Raw genomic sequence first — 20,966 nt, forward strand, 5'->3', positions numbered from 1 at the left:
TAGATTTCATTTACCATCACAACTTATTCGCAGGGAATTTAATTCAACTCACCGTTCAAGAACAGCCAATAATGAGCTATATCAGGAGTGCAGGCTACAATAGTGAACGTGGCAAAAGAAAGCAAGAAACTCCCCCTAATTCAAGCCAGCCGTATTTATTGAGGTCGCATGAAAATTTCAAAAGAAAGAACCGCGTGACCCAAACTCTTTTTATTTCATATTTCCTCTCCGACCTTTCTAATATCACATAATTCCACTTTAGCCCCAAACAGAACCTTCCCCCAACATCCATTAATTCAAAGCGCCACCCCTTCTCCCATTTCCTATTTCAAAGCAAAGGTCAGAGGTCCTCTCTCTCTCTCTCTCTCTCTCTCTAGATTTATTCACATTTCCTTCGCCGATCTCGTCGTCTCTCTTCTCTATCTGAATCTCCTGTGCTACGATTCTTTGGTCGGTTTGGCCGTCTACGATTTTCAGAGATTATAAGCGCTTTCTTTTTTGGTTAATTACATGGGTCAGCAATCTCTGATCTACAGCTTCGTGGCTCGGGGCACGGTTATCCTTGCCGAGTACACGGAGTTCACCGGAAATTTCACCGCCATCGCCTCACAATGCCTCCAGAAGCTCCCGGCTTCCAACAACAAGTTCACCTATAACTGCGACGGCCATACCTTCAATTATCTCGTCGAGAACGGCTTCAGTATGTCCCATATCTTTCTAATCTATTTATTCCTAATTTTTTCCATAGTTATAATTGGCACCAAATTCTGATCTAGATCTCCGTATCTTAGATTTGTTGATTTCTTTCCGTCAGGTCCGTGTGTTTGACCTTCTGTTTGTGCCGAAATCCGGAACATATAGACATATGTTTGTACGTATATGTATGCATGAAGTATGTTGCGTTTAAAGACAGGATTCCTTGTCATAAAAAAAATATGTACATGGATATGTGTGAATTCCTTTTGAAGGTGTATATTCTGTGGGATTGTTTCTTGATGCGTGAGATGTCAATGTTGTCTGAATAAATATGGTTCTTGAGATGTATTTGTTTTGATATTTTGTTAAATTTTTGTCCTGAAAGGGAAAGCGTCCTGCATATATATATATATATATATATATATGCTTCGCTAGTTCGCTTTGCCTTTCAGAAAGTGGAGGGAATTCACTCCATATGAAGGGCAAGCTCATTGCACGTTGAGCGGAGGTTTGGGTTAAAATCTTCGAGTGTTTATGTTTGTTTTCTATTGACTTAACATCTACATAAGATTTTAATGGGTGGTCAGTGTTAGTTTTTTCCTCATCATTTGTCATGTCTTTGGAATGTTGCGTGCAAATTAGATTGCTGCAGTATGCATTATCAAATGGGACAAAAATAAAAAAGAAAAAAAGAAAAAAAAAAGCAAACTTTGTAGGCCGATTGTTATAGAACACGGTCAGATTTATATTACCTTCCAAGTTTGATTTCCTATGATGTTTTAATTTCTTACCTTTTTTCTTGCTTCTTAAAATTGTTAAGAAGGAAGAAACGGGGTAAGTGCTTAGTTTCCCGATCCAGTTATTTGGAATGGAAGTATAGCATCTTTTGCCATTATGACAATGAGAATTTGAATATGATCACATTTTTCACTGAAGATATCAAGTCAATTACCCTAGTTGTATACCTCAAACCTCTTTGTTGAATGTAGGCATTTGCGCCACATTTATTATATGGTTTTTTTATCAGTCACATTTATTATATGATGTTAACATCTGAAGTGTATTATAGCCATCCCGGACTCTGGGATTGAGGTTCTACTTTTTAACTTTTACTTTTAAATGCTGCAGCCTATTGTGTAGTTGCTGTTGAATCTGCTGGCAGACAAATTCCCATTGCCTTGTTGGAGCGAGTTAAGGAAGATTTCAACAAGAGATATGGTGGGGGGAAAGCTGCAACTGCTGTTGCCAACAGCCTAAATAAAGAGTTTGGGTACGCATAATCCTTTCTTTCATTCCTTAAAGACGTGTCATTCCAAAAGGATTTTGACCATTTGATCAATATTATAGACCCAAACTGAAGGAGCACATGCAGTATTGTGCTGATCATCCTGAGGAGATAAGCAAGCTTGCAAAAGTGAAGGCTCAGGTTTCTGAAGTCAAGGGTGTTATGATGGAAAATATTGAGAAGGTATAGTGGCATTGCTGGTTGGTCTTGAAATGTTATGATGCAATTTGCAAGTAAAAATACTGAATTGCATGTTTTTGGTGAAAATATGTTATTGCTAATTGGTATGAAATATTAGACACTGATGTTAAGAATTGAAAGCGGGTTTTTTTCTTCCCTTTTTATGTTTCTATTGAATAACACTGCCTGTGCTGATTAAGATTCATCTGCTGTGCAGGTTCTTGACCGTGGTGAGAAGATTGAGCTGCTGGTGGATAAAACTGAGAACCTTCGCTCGCAGGTTAGTCCTAGAATCCTTTATTTACCTCTCTTTGAGATGAATTAACTGCAGAAAACACTTTTCATTCATGGGCTCAGGTGCAACTCTTTATCCTCTAGAAATTATTGGATTGATCCATGCAATATTTAAGTAATGTTATTACATCCTGCATACGCTTAGGCAGTTTTTTTAAGGTCGGATAGGCTATTGTGGATACTGTACTTGTTTGTTTGTTTTTGTGGGCTTGGGGCTATGGGGACTCAATCCGCCAACTTTTGTCATGAGAGGGGGACAAATGCCATCAAGTCACAAGGCCATGGGCGAATCTGTGTTTTTTTTTTAACAGTCATTATTAGGTTCTTCCCAGCTTTATATTTTCTTCTCTCTATGTTGCATGACCTGATCCTTAATAGTTGGGATTCTCACTTGTTTTATCTGTAGTATTTGGGATTAACACTTACTTCAGCATATAGGTTGATGTATTTATATTGATTCTGCATTCCAGGCACAAGATTTTAGGCAGCAAGGAACTCAGATCAGAAGGAAGATGTGGTTCCAGAATATGAAGATAAAATTGATTGTTTTGGGTATTCTCATTGCCTTGATTCTAATTATTATCTTGTCTGTTTGCCGTGGCTTCAATTGTTAAATTGCCTGGAACTTCCTGGACACTGCCTTTCTGGCATGCTGATTCCAATTGTCTAGGTTTTCCTTTCCACCCTGCTATTGGGTGTTTGATGTATTAGGTTATACCATCCCCTTCTGCTAGCCTTTTAGGAATGGGGAGAACTTGTCTTTTGGATTGGTGTATAGTTGATATGCTACAACTGCTACAAGTAGATAAATTTTCTATATGCTATTATTTGTTATGGTTTTTTTGTTTGTTTAAGATGTAATGGAGAAATACTTGCCCGCATATTAGTATTCCTTTCGGAATGTATCGGCCTTTTTTTCCATTGTTTTTACTTCATATAATTTATTTCCCCTCAATTGTTTTAGAGAGTAGCTAGTGGGGTTATTTTTTAGATCGGTCGAGCTAACAAACAATAATGGATGCAATTTTATTGTTTCCTTAAGGTCTTCTATTGTTATCTCATTTAAGTACAGTGTACAAGGTGCTAGATAGGCGTCGTTACATGCTTCCCCCCTTCAACTTTCAGTTGATTTTCAGCATCGTTGTAAACTAGTCATTGTAATTTGTCAACTGGATCTTTTTTTTTTAATATCATTCTTGGGCCATTAAGAATCATTTCTTTTACTAGTCGATTTATCTTTCTGATTTATTGATGGTTCTGTTTTTCTACTTTGTTTGAGATTGTGTTTGCTATTATTAGTGAGCTTTTTTTTTTTGTCCGAATAATCTGTCCAATAATGCAAAGATAGGATCAGTGCGAAGCATGATGAATTTCGTCCATTCATTCGTATGATTCACATGTATTCTCCGATTACAACCCTAGAATAGTCTATAACTTCGGCTCCGTAGTTAGGTGATAGAGCTCAAATTTCTCCTCTGCCTGGTCAAAATAAAGCTTCATTTCAGCCCCTTGTTTTTGTAACACCATCTTGACGAAATTGGTTTCGAGTTTGAACAACACAGGTTTCTAAAATATATTTCGGCCTTTTTCACAGCTTGTATTTATTTTTGTAGATCTTATTGATTTTGAGTGCCATTGACCATAATTATATGAAAGTGAGTCTTTTTAGTAATTGGACTAAAACAAATTATCACAAAAGCAACATCCCTAAACACAAGAAAGACAAACAACAAAACCGAGAATGAAACCAATTCCAAAGCCCCATAAATGCAAACAAAAAGAAAAAAAAAAGAGGAAATAATGAAAGCAAGAAAAGAATGTTGGAACTTTTTAGTTAACTAAAGAAAACCCAGTTTTGGGTTTAATGGTTAATCTCAACCATATAGATATCTCAGAAAAGGTTGCCTGCGTTTGATACATCAAGAATCGCTAAACGTTAAGATCGCTAAACTCTGTGGTTGTACGGTGGGGTCGAACTGGTATTTTAATATTTATCATGTTTTCCCTCGACCGGTAAAAGACACCGTTCTGGCCCACCAGACGGAATGGTGTCCGCCATTACGAGAAATCCAAGAAAATTGCAGAGAGGGAGGGGGGCGGATCAAACGTAGAAGAAAGATGGGTAGAGTTACTCATTTTGTAAGGTTGTGCGTAAATTGGACAGTAATAGATTCCATAATTAAGCTAAATAGTTCTGGACATTAGGCACTTGGGGATGATGCTTTTGTGCTTCGGGCAATCTTCCAAAAATGAGGCGAGGAAAGGGTGTAATGATGTCGAGGGAATTACCTTCAAAGATTTGAGGGTTCACCAATATTGGGTTCATCCGAGTGGAATTTGAGGGTACAGGGATGGAGAATAGACTTTGAATTATGGCAAACATAGCAGCATTGGAGGTGGGTAATGCCAAATTTCTTGTCTGGTATATGTGAGACGATGGAGTTCCAAGCTTCGTAGTGTTCCCTATGGGTATACTTAACTTGGGTGATCTAGGTCAGAGGATTTGATGTGAGTTGGCTGTGGTGAGCTTTGTTTTCTGATGATAACCCTAATGAGGAAGGGTTAAGAATGATTCTTATTCACTCAACAGAACACTTGACCCTATTCATTCTTTTAATATTCTACTAGAAGATTGTCTCTCTGCTACTCCTTTGCAGCTGTATCAATAGATATGATCGGATTCCTCAAGAATAGTATCTACCATGGACAACTAGCTCCTGACATTCTTGAGTGAATCAGTCATGTTAAATATCCCATAAGAGTATTAGTAGTGTATTTAACAATGTTTGATCAAAATTTAGCTAGATAATTCATTTTTATAAATTTAGCTAGTTACTTTTCAACAATACCAAATAACAAACTCTCTAAATCTATCACTATTCTATTAAAATATTAATATTGATCTTTTTATTTATTTTAATTATAATTATAATTTGAATATTTATTCATTATAATTTTCTAGAGTTGTGAGCTTAAGTGAAACGAATAGCATGCAAGAGAGGAAAATTTTTTATGTCAAAATAATATTTGACCAGTAACTTAGACTCAACAGATTTGGCTAGTGAAAATTATCAAAATTAAAATTATTATAATTTTGTTAAGTTCACTATACTGAATTTTTATGAAATCTAATTAAATTTTAATCAAAATAGAATTTTGTTGAGTATGTATAGATTAGCAGATTAGCATAGTCAGATATCCAAAATATAACTTTGGATACCGGGATGAGATCATCTTAACTGTACGGTTGGTTTGTTCTGTCTATCCCAACGGCGAAATCAGGGGTGTATCTCATCTCAATCGGATTTCAACAAATGCAATTAATCTGATAATACATAGTAAAAAGTGACAATTAGTCTGACAAAACACAGTAAAAGGTCGTCGTATAGTGCAAAGTCACTGTCTTCGTCATTGACCCGCAGTATTCCTTCTAATACAGGAATTTTTGGGAGCGAACGTGCTGGACGGAACGTGCACACCACTTGCTGTCTATCCAATACTATTTTAATTTTTTTTCCTTCCCGTGCACACCACTTGTCGTTTCTCAATATCAGTTTAATTTTTTTTCCAGTCCTTTGGTGGGACTCACGTTTTTGTCAAAAATAAAAAATGATCTCATTTCTCCTTATACTTAAAAAGTACTTATCGCCCATAAATAGTGATATAAACAGTAATTTATTTTACATTTTCTTCCTCCCATCACGTCTCTCTCTGCCTCACAACAAAATCTCCACTTCCCCTTACATCTCTCTTTATAAATTCACCACAAAATCACCACATACAAAATCACCACATACACCTCCCTCTCTACCTCACAGTAAAATCACCACTTCTCCTTACGTCCCTTTCTACAAATTCACCACAAATTCACCACAAAATCACCATACGAATCTCAGAATTACCAAATAAATTTCCACACAAATCACAAATCATAAATCAACAGATCCGTGAAAAGAGAAGGCAGGAGCTAGGGCTTCGGCTAGAGGAAAGGAGGAAGAGGAGGGGTTGTCGGTGAAGGACGAGACTGCTGGTGGTGGTGCAGTGGCGTAGGGGTGGCCAACGGCGGCGCTACGGGGAGAAACCCGTGAGTCGAGACCCATTTCGGGTTGGTCGCGTGCGGCTGAGGGAGGACCTGCCAAGGAGCTTCAAGGGTGGGGTTTGTTCGCCGGCGTGAGAGGAAGCTAGTGAGGTGGTTGGTTACCCCGCAGAGTGGCGCACAGCTGCGTTGGGCTGCTTAAGGGAGGAGATCGGGTGAGAGAGAGAGGGAAGACGCGCGTGGAAGGGAGGAGCTGCCAAGGGATTTCGACGGTGGGGTTTGGTAACGGGCGTGAGGGGAAGCCGGTGACGTGGTCGGTGACATCGCACGGTGGCGCACGACTGCTTGAGGGAGGAGATCTCGTGAGAGAGAGGGCGGACGTGGCTAAGCAGAAGGAGAGAGAGGGAGAGAGAGAGAAAGTGAGGGGGAAATGAAGGATTTCGGATTTAAATCCAGCCCTTCATTATAATCTCTAAATTTGATCTAATGGTGAAAATTTAAATACTGATTAAATTAATTTAAAATAATTAATTAATATATAAATATCATATCATAAATAAATTATCAAATTTAATTTATAAAATATGAAAGTTTTTGATATTTAAATCCAATCCTTCATCATAAATCTCTAAATTTGATCTAATAATAAAAATTTAAATACTGATTTAAATTAATTTAAAATAGATAATTAATATATAAATATCATATCATAAATAAATTATTAAATTTAATTTATAAAATATTAAATTTTTTGAGATTTAAATCCAACCCTTCATCATAATTCTCTAAATTTGATCCAATGGTGAAAATTTAAATACTGATTTAAATTAATTTTAAAATAGATAATTAACATATAAATATCATATCATAAATAAATTATCAAATTTAATTTATAAAATACTAATCTTTCACCATTAAATAAATGATGAAATTTTGTTAAATATTTTTAAAAAAATAAAAATATATAAATAATTAGAGTTTTAACATAATTTAAATATGATAATATTCTTAATTAACTAAAGAGAATTGCTACAGCTACCGAAAAAGTAGTCTGAAAATGTGTCTTGAATGTGTATTTCACTTTTTTAGTTTTCTTTTATTTTTTTCATGTATTTTTTTAATCATAAACATTTTTTAAAAAAATAAAAAATTCATAACATCATTAAAAAACACTCCTTAATCACTAGGTAAAAAAAAAAAAAAAAAGGTCGAGAGAGGGAAGACGTGGTTGAGCTAAAGGAGAGAGAGGGAGAAAGAGAAAGCGAGACGAAAATGAAACTTTTTAGAATTTAAATCTAACCCTTCATCTTAACTCTCCAAACTTGATCCAATGGTAAAAATTTAAATACTGATTTAAATTAATTTAAAATAGATAATTAACATATAAATATCATATCATAAATAAATTATCAAATTTAATTTATAAAATACTAATCTTTCAAATGATGAAATTTTGTTAAATATTTTTAAAAAAGTATAATTATATAAATAATTAGAGTTTTAACATAATTTAAATATGATAATATTCTTAATTAACTAAAGAAAACTGTTACAGCTAACGAAAAAGTAGCCCGAAAATATGTCCTGAATGTGTATTTCATTTTTTTTATTTTTCTTTTCTTTTTTTTCATATACTTTTTTAATCATCATAAAAATTTAAAAAAAAATAAAAAATTCACAACATCATTAAAAAACACTTTCTTAATCACTAGATTAAAAATTAAAAAGAAAAAAGAAAAAAAAAAAGAAAAAAAAAAAAAAAAAAAGAAAGCAAACCTCCCTTGGACGTTACCCTACTGCTAGTCATTATATAAACATATATTATTTTACAAATTATCTCATTTTAACTTAAAAATCTTACTATTATTCAAAATATCTCATCATATCTTATTTAAATTGCATAATCGCTAAACTTTCGATGTAGCGGCCGAAGACAAATTTTCTCATAATGCCAGTTATTTCCCACAGCTTTGAAGGATCACCAATCCATGCATGGACAACAAAACATGACCCATGGGAGGGTGAAGTATAAGCAGCATCGCTTGCAATCCAAGAGGCGCATACGAAGGGATGGAAGCACATCATACTAGAAGGATGGACCATTCCAAACCTTTTATAGAGCTGCCTATACCTATCCTACGACTGCATCCATTACCAAGTATATTGTTCATTTTGGGAATGCTTTTCCAAATCCATGAAACTCTTGATGAATTTAGGGTTGTGGATTAGTGACAAGAGATTCATCCATGCCGTTTTTGTTTCATAGCTTGAACCCAAAAGGGCAGTTTTGTTTGTTTTGAATGCTCCATCTGCCCAATATCTATATTGCATGCGCCTAGTACAATATCCCTTGGTTGTGGTTTCTTTCAACCAAGGGATCCGATTCACTCCAAACAGAAGGGAGGATGATTCATCTTCCTATAAACACCCACTCTCTCTTTATGCATGCTTTATAGGGCTATCGTACCTGTGTGCCACTACGTCAATACAATCGCCTGAGAAGATTAGCCATGGAAATTGGCTCTGTGATCTCTCAGCTGGTACATGGAAATTCGTCTGCTTCTATACAAGGTTGAAGAACAAAAAAGACAATTTATTCCAACATGAAGAGTGAAACTATAGTTTCCTTTAACAACCTTTAGACAGGGCATTTACAGTGTTTAGGTCAAGAGAAAAGTGGCAGTCTCTGGTCCCCTGATGCATACGAAATAATATTTCTTTTAAGTGGAGAAATATAGTTTGCCCCATGGAATACTGCAGCTCGCAGGAGATTTAGGGGTCCAAAATCAACAGAATATGCCTTCTGAAAGCCATCCAGGATTGCCATCATCATAATATTTGCCCTTTTTCTCTCTTCTTCGTATTTCTTTAACATCGTTACCTGCGTGTAGTTTTATCTCTGCCATGTCAGCTTATACATCCAAGGAGAACCAAATAGCGTCTCAAAAAGAAACAATTCAATGCACAGATCTTGTGGTTGTGAGAGATAGTTACCATGTTCTGATAACATCATCGGGGGAAACCAAAGAAGTCTGTAATCATGTCTCGCAACACTTTCCCAGAAAACAATTTCGCAAGACATGATTTGGACAGTTCTTAATTGATTCCATCTATTACTCTGTTCAAGTGAGTAATGATACAATTCTAAGGTGTGCAAGCCTTGAGCAGTCATTTTGAAAAAAAGTAGGGCCTATCAATGGGTTTTTTTCATGTCGGTCTTTTCATGTCGGTCCTAGGTGTGACCCATTTTTTTAAAGGAATTGTGTGGGGCTTGCACATAGGACTATACAAATAATTTTCCTGGAACATAATAGTGATTTATGAGTTAAATCCAACTTTGTTATCTTTTTAAAATGGAAATGAATAACTTTGAAAACACAAAATTAAGGTTAATGTAAGCAGATTCATTACCAAAAATGGAAAATAGCCTATAGGACCAATCAAATCAAAATAAGGCCTCCCAGCATAATAAGAAAATATTTGCAAAAAGCACATACCTCTCCTATGTCGATGCCTACAGCTATACCCTCAGCAATGACTCTTGAAAGAGCCAATGCATCTCCAAAACCCATATTGACTCCTTGACCAGCCAGAGGATGAACTGTGTGTGCTGCATCACCAATTAGAACGACACGCTTTGATGCATAGTCATTCGCATGCTTCAAAGACAATGGAAATACCATTCTTTCTGAAGCCAGCTTAACTACTTTCGGTGGAACTTCAAAACCCTCAGTAGCTGATAACGTCACATCTCCTCTGAGCCAAGAAAACATGTCTCCCATTTCTAATAAGCTTGACTTAGGATGAGGACCATATCCATAGTCAAGAGCAGCATTTGTATCTTTCACAAAGTCATCCTCATTCATTAATTTGCGGTTCAATGCCTCTTTTGGGTTCATAGTCCATACAATATTACTAAAATTATTTCCCAATGGCAAAAGTGCAATTGGACCTGCAGGTAGAAACCTTTGCCATGCACATTGGTTTTCAACAGAATGTTCTACTGTACATATGATTGCATCCTGTGAATAGTTCCATCCAGTTGTCTTGAATCCTGCTAACTCCCTGACACGTGACTTGCCACCATCGGCTCCAACCTTCAATGAACATCAAGAAACTTGATTACTAGATAACAATTGGTATGTAATCAGGCACAACTATTATTTAATCTTACCACTGAATAAAATGGACTAGCACTCATCCTACTATTATCAAATGGCAGTATAAAGTTCAATTCAGCCAGTTAACTAACCACCAGCTTTGCAAATATGCTCTTGCCATCACTCAGTTCCAGCTTTGCTAAATGCCCCAGAGAAGATGATGGTGTCTTTAGTAATGTGCTATCCATCCCCATGGATGAAGAGCTTGGATGTAAAGTCATCGAAGTTAACCTGGAAGGATGGAATGTCTTCTGGAAATCTGTAGTCTGTTAAAAAGTTTCAATTTTCTTAGTTGCAAAAAAATCAAATTTACAGCAAGTAGGTAAGAATCAGTGATGACAAACCTATGAATTCATCTGTTCACGAGTTAGTGAGGGAAAGAAATAGGCTGGATATATACATAAATGACCAGATTGGGACCACACTAAAACAGGACATATAAATTGGAGGTCATGGTAATATAAGAAAATGAACAAATTAGAACTTGTACTTATAGAAAATAGAAATTATGTTATGAAACGTACCAAATAGGAAAGCAAGATATTCATTAAGGGATAATATCTATCATAATGGATTCTAGACGGGCATGCACATTTTGAATTCTCAGGTTTACAGGAAGTTTGCATGGAACACTGATATATGAGATTGTTCAGGCAAGGCTTGCCCATTGCAGCTACAAGTTAGGGCACATGACATGACTTTACAAATGATCATTGTTCTAGATCTAGGCCCAGCCCTCAACATATTCATTTACCAGTCACTAACAGCCATAGATGATGGTGATTATTCATAACAGGAAATGAAAATACTTCATAGACTCAGCAAATTAGTAAGAATATTATGCACATCATGAGCATAAGGCTACATAGTGATCCAACACTGGACAAGGAAAAAAAATATCTTGAGAAAAACAAGAGATGTACTGAGAGGAAGACCTTCTCCAAAAGATCATGACAACTGTGGGAGCAAAGCATTTAACAGAACTCCTGACAAAAAATATGCACATGATGATTAATAACTAGTACCTCTATACATGACAGCAGAGAATCGTGAAGGACCTTATTTTCCACTACACACCTGTAGCACAACTTAATCAGGGCATTAGCAATTGCATGACACAAATCAAAAGTAAAAATAAAAACAAACTAGAAAATAGAGTATTTGTCTTCTTCTGAATTGTATGCTCACCCTAGCACTTCTTTATTTATATCTCTTGCATTGTATCTTGTGTATCCTAAGCCAGTATAATCCCAAACCTACAAAAAACATCAAAGCATAGAAGAAAACTTTAAAAGATTTTATCTAGAGGCATGATCAGTCTATTTAGAAATAAAGCAGGCCAATGGGAGAGAGAACTACACAGAAATGCAGCAGATCATTTTCTATATATGGGATTTGGATCCCCTTGAATTTTCACCCAAACTCTAGGGCCTAGAATGGGAGAGAGATAGGCACAAAAAGTGGGTAACACAACATTTATTGAGCCCAAGAAATTTACTCGGGTAGCCATAAATGCTATGGGACCCACTTTATGTATCTATCTCTCTCCCACTCTAGGAGTTAAGAGTTCGGGCAAGAACTCTAGGGGATTTAAATCCCTATATATGTCTCTGAATGTATGTATTTATAAATGTGTATGCTTGTGCTAGCATGCGGCTCTACTCGAAGCACAAGAAGCCCATGTTAACTTTTATATTTTTTTTTTATCGGTCAGAGTTAATTTTTATATGAAATACCTAAAACCAATTGCAGGGTGGACACGAGTGCAACACCAGCTGCACATCATGCTAAATTGACAAGCACAATGTCAAAATGACGGTAAGGATTTTTTTTTCTCAGCAAAATGATAAGGAAAAAAAGTGAAACATCCCCTTAGCTTCCAGGCAAGTAGGAAGTCCAATGTCCTCTCTCTTAATCCTGAAGTTCAAATCTTCTTCCTACACCTGGTGTCCGAGAATAGCATCCCACCTAATCCCAAGGGTGCACAGGCCCTCAGTAAAGAGTTTTCTGCAAGTGCATCTCGGGTAATTCAAGGGGAAAACCCCCTAGTCCAATAGGCCTTAGGAATTGTTTGCACCCAGGAGGATTCGAACCTTAGACTTGGAGGGAGCATACCACCAAGACCAAGACCTTTACCACTTGAACCAACCCCTAGGAGTTGCATGTTCTTATTTCTCTAGGTAAATGTATTCATAATTCATTCTTTCTAACATGCACGGTGTAAAACTAAACTATTATGCATTCTAATATTAAAAAAAAAATTACGGTAAACAAAATTTTATTGATCAGAAAAGTAGACAATGGCCCAACGGGACATTCACAAGAGCATTGCCTATGCATGCTAGTTTAGTGAGCATTCTCATATAAAAAATTAACATGCCGACACATGTAAGAACTAAGTGAACATAGGGATTGTCAAATAGTTTAATGAGTCAGCAGGGATAGCAATGCATTAAGTTTATAGTTCTCTGGAACTTCCAAGTATTGCAGAACATCATACTACATTAAGAGCAATTAAAACCAGTGGATAATAAATAATTGAAGTGAATGATTTATGCCACGACCAAAGAAAAATAACAATGATTACCTGCATCTTATCAAAATATGCATGTCGATTCTGTTCAATGTATTGCCAAGCACCAACATCTGCAAAGTACAAGTGTTGTTATTCTAGCTATAAAACTATGCTAAACCTTGGTTTGTCTCCTTTGAAAAGAAGTATCACTTCCAGCTAGTTGATTTTTTCAAGCGTGATGCAGGTCCATTACACTCAACAGAAAGTGTGCTCAGTTTTATAGCTAAAAACCATTAATGCACATCCTAAAGGAAGTGTGCTGAAGCACACAGAAGGACTTCACTACAAGAGTGTCCATGGTGCCAAATGGCAAGTACAATTTGCTCATGCATGTGCATAAGTAGATAACAAAAGCTTGGCTATGATACATAGTTTCTTAAGGATTTTATGGTTTAGATGATTGAAAGCAAGAATTAATGGAGACAACAAAACAAGAATTAGTGAAGTGAAAACAAAAATAATACAATAGCAAGCTTCAAAATTCACCAGCAAAAACCATAAAGAGAAGTCCCTTGTCCAATAATGGAAAGGGATGAACTCCAACAACAACAGCATGAAATTCAAAATATTGGAGTGTGACCAGAGGCGATAGGGAAACATGATATAACATCAGATAACAAAGTAATGTGTGCCGGACAATAAAAGCACTGAAAACCTTTGAAAACCTTTTTCTTTTTCTTTTTTGATGATGTGGAACCTCCACAAGGGTGGGTCTGGAGGGCCCTGGCTTGGGGAGGAGGCATATATGAAGAGAAAAGGGGGGGGGGGGGGGGGGGGGGGGGGGGGGGGGGGGGGGGGGGGGGCAAATCTGGTGGGAGAGTAAGAAGGGAGGAATTGAAGTTAGTAAATCATTTATCTTGCATGCCAATCTAGACAAACTGTCATCATAGAATAAAACCTAATATCAGCTTGCTAACAACATAGAAATGGCGAATATCAGGGTAGTAATACTTAGCTCAAACCAATCTAGTTTACAAAGAAGTTGTTTACTAGCACGGATCAACTGGGCACCATATAATAAAATGAAAATTAAGAGCATTTTGAAGATGGCACAGTGCAAGATTGAGAATGAAAAAGTATCAAAGTTACTACCTTTGAAAAGAGATATAGTTGCGGGTGTTACTGTACTGACCCTTGCATCTGGGGGGTCTCCTTTGTTTAAGCGGACTCTACTCCCCAATGCAGGATTGCTATCAATGATGGCAACATTCAAGTGTTTTGTCAATGGCATGCTAGCTGCAAACACACATACAATATGATAATCGTTGAACTTTAAATCAAATTTTGGGAATGAAGATCTCCTCAAACTTTTTGATGATTACAATAAATATGTACTAATGATGAAAGAGCGTGTTACCCCAATACACAAGAAGTGTACAAGAAATCCGCCTAACATCGAAAGGAATAAATGCTAGAAATTCCGGAAAATTAGAAATAAAAAGAGCAACACCATATTGGGCTTTATCATTAAGGATAAAATACAGATACTTTAGTTCTGAACATCGATTGTTCACAATCCTCAAAACTGCCCTGGTTTCTTTCTCTTCATGAAAACTGAACACATTAAATTGAATAAAAAGACTGCTGCAAGGTACAGTCAACCCCTCCCTGGTGTTTCTATCTTATTCACAACAATGTACATTATGGTTTGGAGAATGAAGGTAAGTAAATTTAACACACATCATTGCCTACCCAAGGAACAAGCTAGAGCCATGCCAACCATGCCTCCTCCAACTATTGCAATGTCATACTGCTGAATGTTATTTGCGAAATCATTTTTCTCCTTGTGCTCCTAATGTTTCAAGCAAACTAATTAAATTCAACATTACAATTAATTGACAAAAGTAAGACTCTTTAAACCAATAAGAGCCATGTTAATATATCATTTTTCAACGTAGAACTTGTAATCACTCTACCAATAGTCGTAAGAGATCAAAACTCAAAAACCAACAAGAGCCATGTTAACATATGATATTAAGTAGTTGGCATGAACAGGGAAAAATATGAGTTCACTCAAGACCAGACAGCACATAAATAAACCTGTAAGTTATATATGGTGAGATTATTACTTGACTGGATTGGCCACGATTAAAAACAGATACTCTTGCAGCTGCATCAGTGCAGAAATATTCCTGCCGAACTTTTAACCTGGAGACATTTGCAGCAAGTTTTCTCGCAATCACCCTGTTTGAGTAGATAATACATTAGATGTAAACACGAGGTAACTGCGATATAAGCAACCATGAAAGAAATCCAGACATGAGACAATTGAAAATGTAAATCGTCAACAATATCCGTAAGGCTGGCATACAATTACCAAACAAGAAACCCTTCAGACGCACATCAGTGACCCATGAATAGCAGATATGATGAAAAGAAAAATAAAAAACTTAGAAAGTTCAAATCTTTAGGTATTCCAATGACCTCTGAAACGAAGCCTGATATACTAACAGCAAATATTATGAGAAAACAATAGAAACACAGCGAGCGGCATTACAACAATACAGGGACTTGGGTTACGCAAATTAATGCTTCCACAAAAACACAGACGTACAGGAAAATCACAATCACAAATGCGCACAGATAGATGCATGCTTTTCAAATCTTTGAACGCACGAAAGGCAAAGAACAATAAAAAGGAAACGGGACCTTTTCAAATCAAAATAGGAGCCAAAAGCAATTCAATTTCTCTTATAACTGAATGATTTAGTGAAAATCAAAGTGTTTGGTTAGTGCGAAATGTAAAATTTGTACCTATTCATTTTTTCCACCGCGCAAGCTCACTGGCAATTGCGAGTTAGAGAGAGAGAGAGAGCTGTGGGCGAGGATAGATAAAGGGGTGTGCATGCGACCCGAACAACCGATTGATCCGATTAAGATGACCCGAACCGACCCGAATTTTGTCGGGTTATATTTGAGAGCCCGACTAATAACGGGCTTGTATAAATTGTGTCAACCCGTCCGAAAAAAGGCCCGAGGAGAAAGAGCTCGTGGTTCTGATTCCTGAAGGTTCACATGCATTATTTTTAAAGACGAAGGGTCAAACCGAAGGGACGATGCTCGTGGTCATGGGTAGGTTGAGATATCATTAAAGTCCAGGGATTCTTCAAAATCTAGCGACGATACAACAATCGTGGCCCTTGATAACTCAACGAACGGCCTTGCACCCTGCATCCATAGAATATAATAGATGGTCAACATTTTACTCAACTCCTTATCAAATTTCTAATCGATTTGAAAATAATGTATGATAGTAGAGCAAGAGCCGGAAAAGGAGAAAGAGGAAGCCAAAGATGATGACAGCAAGGAAGAGAAAAAGGCCGAGGAAGATGGCGGCGGCGACAAAGGGGACAAAGGTGGCGGTGATGATCAGGAAGAGAACAAAGAAAAGAAAGGAGGAGACGAGGAATCCAGATCTCCAGATCTTCAGCGATTTCCTACCCACAAAGGTATGCCATGGAAATGCATGCCTACCCACCTCAGGGCTCAGATCTTCAGCGATTTCCTCGTAGTGTTGTACAATCAGATAGCCTAATTGGCAAGGTATGGAGGGACGGCTCAGATCATCTCTAGACTCTACTACAAACACAGAGTCACAGACGCCAAGCGTTGCCAAAGAAACATCTCGAGGAAGGCTCTCTTCAAACGGGTCATACGGGTTCGGCCCGATTGTTTTTTGATCTGGTCGTGTCGATTTGTTGTTTAAAACGATCGGGTAGGGCACGAACCCGACTGTAACGGACCGGGTTACAGGCCTAGGGAGTAGGGACTCATAGGTTGGAAAACGGAAAGGTCATGCGTGGGTGTAATGAATAGCATTGACATTGGCTTCATCAAAAGTTAAACAAATGTAAAATATGATAATTTTCACCAAAATAGAGCTGCATTGGATTAGCCAAATAGATAAGTGTGAAATTTTGAGTTACAGTAAATGGATGGGTTTTTTTAAATTTAAAGGGTTACTATTCATTCATCAAATTTATTTTTTATTTATTTTTAATTTTCAAATGTCTTTTTTATTCACGTTTAATTTCTAACTGTCTTGTAATAATAATGAAATAATCAAATTAAATTATTAATTAACATATGATTAGTGTAATTGTAAAATATGAAAAAAAATAAAAATATTTTTATTAAAAAAATAATATTATATTATTATTTTGATGAATTCAATGGTTAACTGATGGACCGAACTGATGGAACTGGTCCAGTTTTGGACCTATCTGATCCGGAACTAGGTTTTAAAATGTAAAAACCAGTCGAAATCAGTCTGGTTCTGGTTCTATAATTTTTAGGATCGGATCGGTTTACTATAATATATATTTAAATTATTTTTTTTAATATTATATATAATATTTTTAATATTATATAATATAAATTATAATTATATATAATAATATATATTATAATTATATATAAGATATTATATAGTATTAATATCACTATTAATATAGTATAAAGTAGTAATAATTTAGTATTAATATATTATTATATAATATATAATATATATTAGTACATTGATGTACACTAAGTTAATAACAAATTAGTAATTAACATCATAAATAATTTTCTTTTTATTGCAGATTTTTTTTTATAACATTTTGTTTTATAGCATATTTTTTTATAGCATAATCTGTTTTACATAGCAATTTTTTTTTTTTAGAAGCAGATTTTTGTAAACTGTAATATATTTTTAATAAAACATACATTTTTAAAGCAGATTTTTTAATATATATATATATATAGAGATTTTTTTATGACAAATTTACAAATTATTTAAACTGGAAAATTGGATCAAATCGGACCGAAAACCAGTAAAACTGGAGGTACCAATTTAAGAGGGTAACCAATGCATAATCGGTTTAACAAAATACTCGGTCTTAAATTTTGTCTAAAACTAAACCAGACCAATTACACCCCTCCGTATATTTTTGGTTTGAAAGGCTAAAGTGGAAGGCCAAACTTTCAAGCTACAAGTTGGAACTTGCCTAATTAAGCCTATATTGGATTCCTGTATAAACCCCAATTAATCTGAGTCCAAAATTCTCTTAGGGCCTGATTGGATACAAGTGCTTTATCTCATCTTATCATTAAAATTTTCCTAAATTCTCACACAAAATATAATAAACAATTCAACATTTTCAAATCTCAAAATAATAATGATATTAAAAAATAATATTCTAACAATTTTTATTCAACTTTCAACTTTCATTTTATCTCAACTCACTATCTAAACCACACCTTAACCTTTTTGTAAAAAATTTTGGACTAGGGTGCTACCCACACTCCTGAGCGGGGGGAGAGTTTGGCCCCAAGGCCTCCATCTATATGTCAGGGGGCAAACGGGCCCCACCACCCCCCCACCCAAAAACCAATGTCCAAACTACAATTCAAATTACCGTCAAAACTATTGTTCAAAACTAATAAAAAAATATCTAAAATATCCAAAACAAGAGAGAGAGAGTCCAAAATATTATATATAAAATGATTTAAACTCATTTTATATATTTATCTGTTCCATTTTATGTCCTTAAATTCCAATAAAAGTTTGAGAGAATCTTGCACCATACATCAATAATTGTTAAGACTCAAAAGCAAAGTAGCATTGAGAAAAAAGATCCACATCCCTTACTGTTAGTAACAGATAATAATATCCACAAACACAGAAAAAATTGAGACCATTCTCTCCCTTCTGTTTCAACCATTTTCACCCTCATCAATGAGTGTTGAGGCAAAAGCAAAAAGAAAACAACCCGTGGAGGAGGCATGCAACATGATTGTACCTCCCTCCCATATCCAACCATCTTTTTCCAACCTAACAACCAATCATAACCCCATATCCCAAAGAGGCCATTCCACTCTCTCATATGCAAAGCAAGCTATAATAATTAGGAGATAACCCTCACATCAACAACAACACAACTTTCTATTCCTCTCATGCTTCACCATTTCATTTGACGGATCTGATACCAATTCAAAACCCCACATAGCTCTTAAGGTTGGCCATGGTATCTTTTAGTCGAAACGGTAGGGATAGGTAAAATCCTCTTGTTTGTACTCCTAGCGGCGTTGGCGCAGTACAGGTGCACTGCTTTAGCATGCTATTGCTATGTACCATCAAGGAATTTGGACAAGAGGGGGTGAAGAAAGCAACAGAAACAGCAATACCAACAATGCTAAGAAGCAGTCCACTTCAGACAAGGAAGATGGGGCCATGGAAAGGTTCCATAATCATGAATTACAACTTCAAAATAAGAGCAATGAGAGCAGCTACTGTGGGAGAGGTGGGACTAATGGGCCTCAAGTTGAATGCCCTACTCTCAAGAGTAATCTCAAGAAAAGAACAACAGTGGATGCTAATCAACAAAGGATAGAAAAGAGGAAAGTTAGTTGGCTTGATGCTCATGGCAAAGATATTGCTCATGTCCAAGAATTTGAGTCAAGGTAAAACCATCCCACCCATCAAATTTCCTTCCATGATGGACTTCTTTTTCTTGGATGATTGTTGTTTGAATAATCCTAGGAGAAGCAAAATATCTAGAACAATTTCAGCTGTGTTTTAGTCAGATTTAAAGGCAATTAAGAACACATTAAGTAGAGCAACCCTTTTACCAAATTAATGAATGAAATGTGGGACGATAAGAGAAACTATGTCTTTCAAATTTACAAGCTAATTAGTAGCTGTCCTGATGAAAGAGTCCCTAAGCTTTGCAACCAAAACCCACCTATAGTTCTTCACAACTGGGCATTCAAAGCTTTAAGTTACCAGAAATTAATACATATATTTCTAGTACATCAACTCTGCTATATTTCTCACTCTTTCATATGTTTGTAGTGTCTCAGAAGATGGGGAACTTGGAGGAGTGAGGAACTCTTGTGTGTGCGCTATTCAGTGAATCAAGATGTTCAAAATGTATGATGTCTTCTTCTCCATGATCTATGCCAGTTTTTTAAGAATTTCAACAAACATTTAAGTGTATACTTTTATAAATCTCTGGATTTAAACATGTTGTAAGATTCAAACAAATAATATGGTTATTTTAAAAATGATTATCCTTCTCAAAAGCTATATCTATTGCTGGATCATACACATCATGAATCTTCAAAAGGTATATCTATTACTCTTAAATTGGATCTTGCCCCAATTTCCAACTGTTCTCTAGGATATATTTACTTTTTGAACAAACCATCCACATGGCATATATGATATATATATATATATATAAATTTATATCTAAGGTCACTTCATCCAATGTTGGCTAATTCTATTACGAGAAATACTGACGTGAACATTTGTTATGACACGGCCAATGTCATAATGACACGTGTCAAAATACATTTAAAAAAAATGCGTAGTCAATGTACTTGTTAATTTTTCTTGTATGGAATATGATAACAACATTGTAAAATAAAAACAGCCAGAAAACCAAGAAAAATTAATATATATATATATATATATATCTTATATATAATAAGCGCCAATAAGCAAGCAGGTCTTGGCTTATCTTTTTTTTTTTTTCATTTTTGCCCCTACTTTTATATTCATTTTCTTGATGTGTCCTTCACTTTCTATTCATTTTACCCCTACTTTTCTATTCATTTTCTGTTGTTGTCCTTCAATTTCTGTCGTGTAATGCTTTTTTGGCAAGATTGCCCCTGCTTTTATATTTATTTTCCCTTTCTATCCTTGATTTCTGTTTTGTTCTGTTCCCATTTTTACAGTTTTATCATTCTTTTTCT

At 35.7% G+C, this 20,966-nt stretch overlaps 3 protein-coding genes across 5 annotated transcripts; 2 read left to right on the plus strand and 1 right to left on the minus strand.

Annotated features, from left to right (window-relative positions):
• Positions 1 to 314: 314 nt before the first annotated feature.
• On the plus strand, positions 315 to 3,372 carry LOC121246125 (vesicle-associated membrane protein 722). Its single transcript, XM_041144138.1, has 5 exons — positions 315 to 700; positions 1,825 to 1,966; positions 2,044 to 2,164; positions 2,379 to 2,441; positions 2,926 to 3,372. Exons 1-5 carry the CDS (start codon positions 511 to 513, stop codon positions 3,067 to 3,069), a joined length of 660 nt encoding a protein of 219 aa, XP_041000072.1. The 5' UTR covers positions 315 to 510; the 3' UTR covers positions 3,070 to 3,372.
• Positions 3,373 to 9,032: 5,660 nt separating this feature from the next.
• On the minus strand, positions 9,033 to 16,223 carry LOC121246106 (ubiquinone biosynthesis monooxygenase COQ6, mitochondrial). 2 transcript variants are annotated; one of them, XM_041144115.1, is made up of 10 exons: positions 15,981 to 16,223; positions 15,296 to 15,410; positions 14,919 to 15,018; positions 14,319 to 14,462; positions 13,239 to 13,297; positions 11,840 to 11,907; positions 11,677 to 11,728; positions 10,744 to 10,917; positions 9,989 to 10,588; positions 9,033 to 9,372 (listed from the first exon to the last, which is right to left on the minus strand). In XM_041144115.1, exons 1-10 carry the CDS (start codon positions 15,986 to 15,988, stop codon positions 9,157 to 9,159), a joined length of 1,536 nt encoding a protein of 511 aa, XP_041000049.1. In that variant the 5' UTR covers positions 15,989 to 16,223; the 3' UTR covers positions 9,033 to 9,156. The 2 variants fall into 2 exon arrangements, with proteins under 2 accessions (XP_041000049.1, XP_041000050.1); XM_041144116.1 differs by lacking the exon at positions 15,981 to 16,223 and adding an exon at positions 15,876 to 15,894.
• A 2,686-nt stretch (positions 16,224 to 18,909) lies between these two features.
• On the plus strand, positions 18,910 to 20,276 carry LOC121246132. Of its 2 annotated transcripts, none has more exons than XM_041144149.1 (2): positions 18,910 to 19,670; positions 20,070 to 20,276. In XM_041144149.1, exons 1-2 carry the CDS (start codon positions 19,336 to 19,338, stop codon positions 20,143 to 20,145), a joined length of 411 nt encoding a protein of 136 aa, XP_041000083.1. In that variant the 5' UTR covers positions 18,910 to 19,335; the 3' UTR covers positions 20,146 to 20,276. The 2 variants fall into 2 exon arrangements, with proteins under 2 accessions (XP_041000083.1, XP_041000085.1); XM_041144151.1 differs by having other exon boundaries at positions 18,934 to 19,670; positions 20,062 to 20,276.
• Positions 20,277 to 20,966: the final 690 nt, after the last annotated feature.

Source organism: Juglans microcarpa x Juglans regia, chromosome 1S (assembly GCF_004785595.1).
Source record: "Juglans microcarpa x Juglans regia isolate MS1-56 chromosome 1S, Jm3101_v1.0, whole genome shotgun sequence".
NCBI classification, from domain to species: domain Eukaryota; kingdom Viridiplantae; phylum Streptophyta; class Magnoliopsida; order Fagales; family Juglandaceae; genus Juglans; species Juglans microcarpa x Juglans regia.

Bases quoted from the DNA above. Each gene is read 5' to 3' on its own strand.
- LOC121246132 (XM_041144149.1), top strand. From the start codon at position 19,336: ATGTACCATCAAGGAATTTGGACAAGAGGGGGTGAAGAAAGCAACAGA. The intron at 19,671-20,069 runs GTAAAACCATCC...GTAGTGTCTCAG, and splicing joins GTCCAAGAATTTGAGTCAAG to AAGATGGGGAACTTGGAGGA.
- LOC121246125 (XM_041144138.1), top strand. From the start codon at position 511: ATGGGTCAGCAATCTCTGATCTACAGCTTCGTGGCTCGGGGCACGGTT. The intron at 2,165-2,378 runs GTATAGTGGCAT...TCTGCTGTGCAG, and splicing joins TGATGGAAAATATTGAGAAG to GTTCTTGACCGTGGTGAGAA. The intron at 2,442-2,925 runs GTTAGTCCTAGA...TCTGCATTCCAG, and splicing joins CTGAGAACCTTCGCTCGCAG to GCACAAGATTTTAGGCAGCA.
- LOC121246106 (XM_041144115.1), bottom strand. The intron at 11,908-13,238 runs GTAATCATTGTT...TGTTTTTTGTAG, and splicing joins CATATTTTGATAAGATGCAG to GTTTGGGATTATACTGGCTT. The intron at 11,729-11,839 runs GTGAGCATACAA...GTTGTGCTACAG, and splicing joins ATAAATAAAGAAGTGCTAGG to GTGTGTAGTGGAAAATAAGG.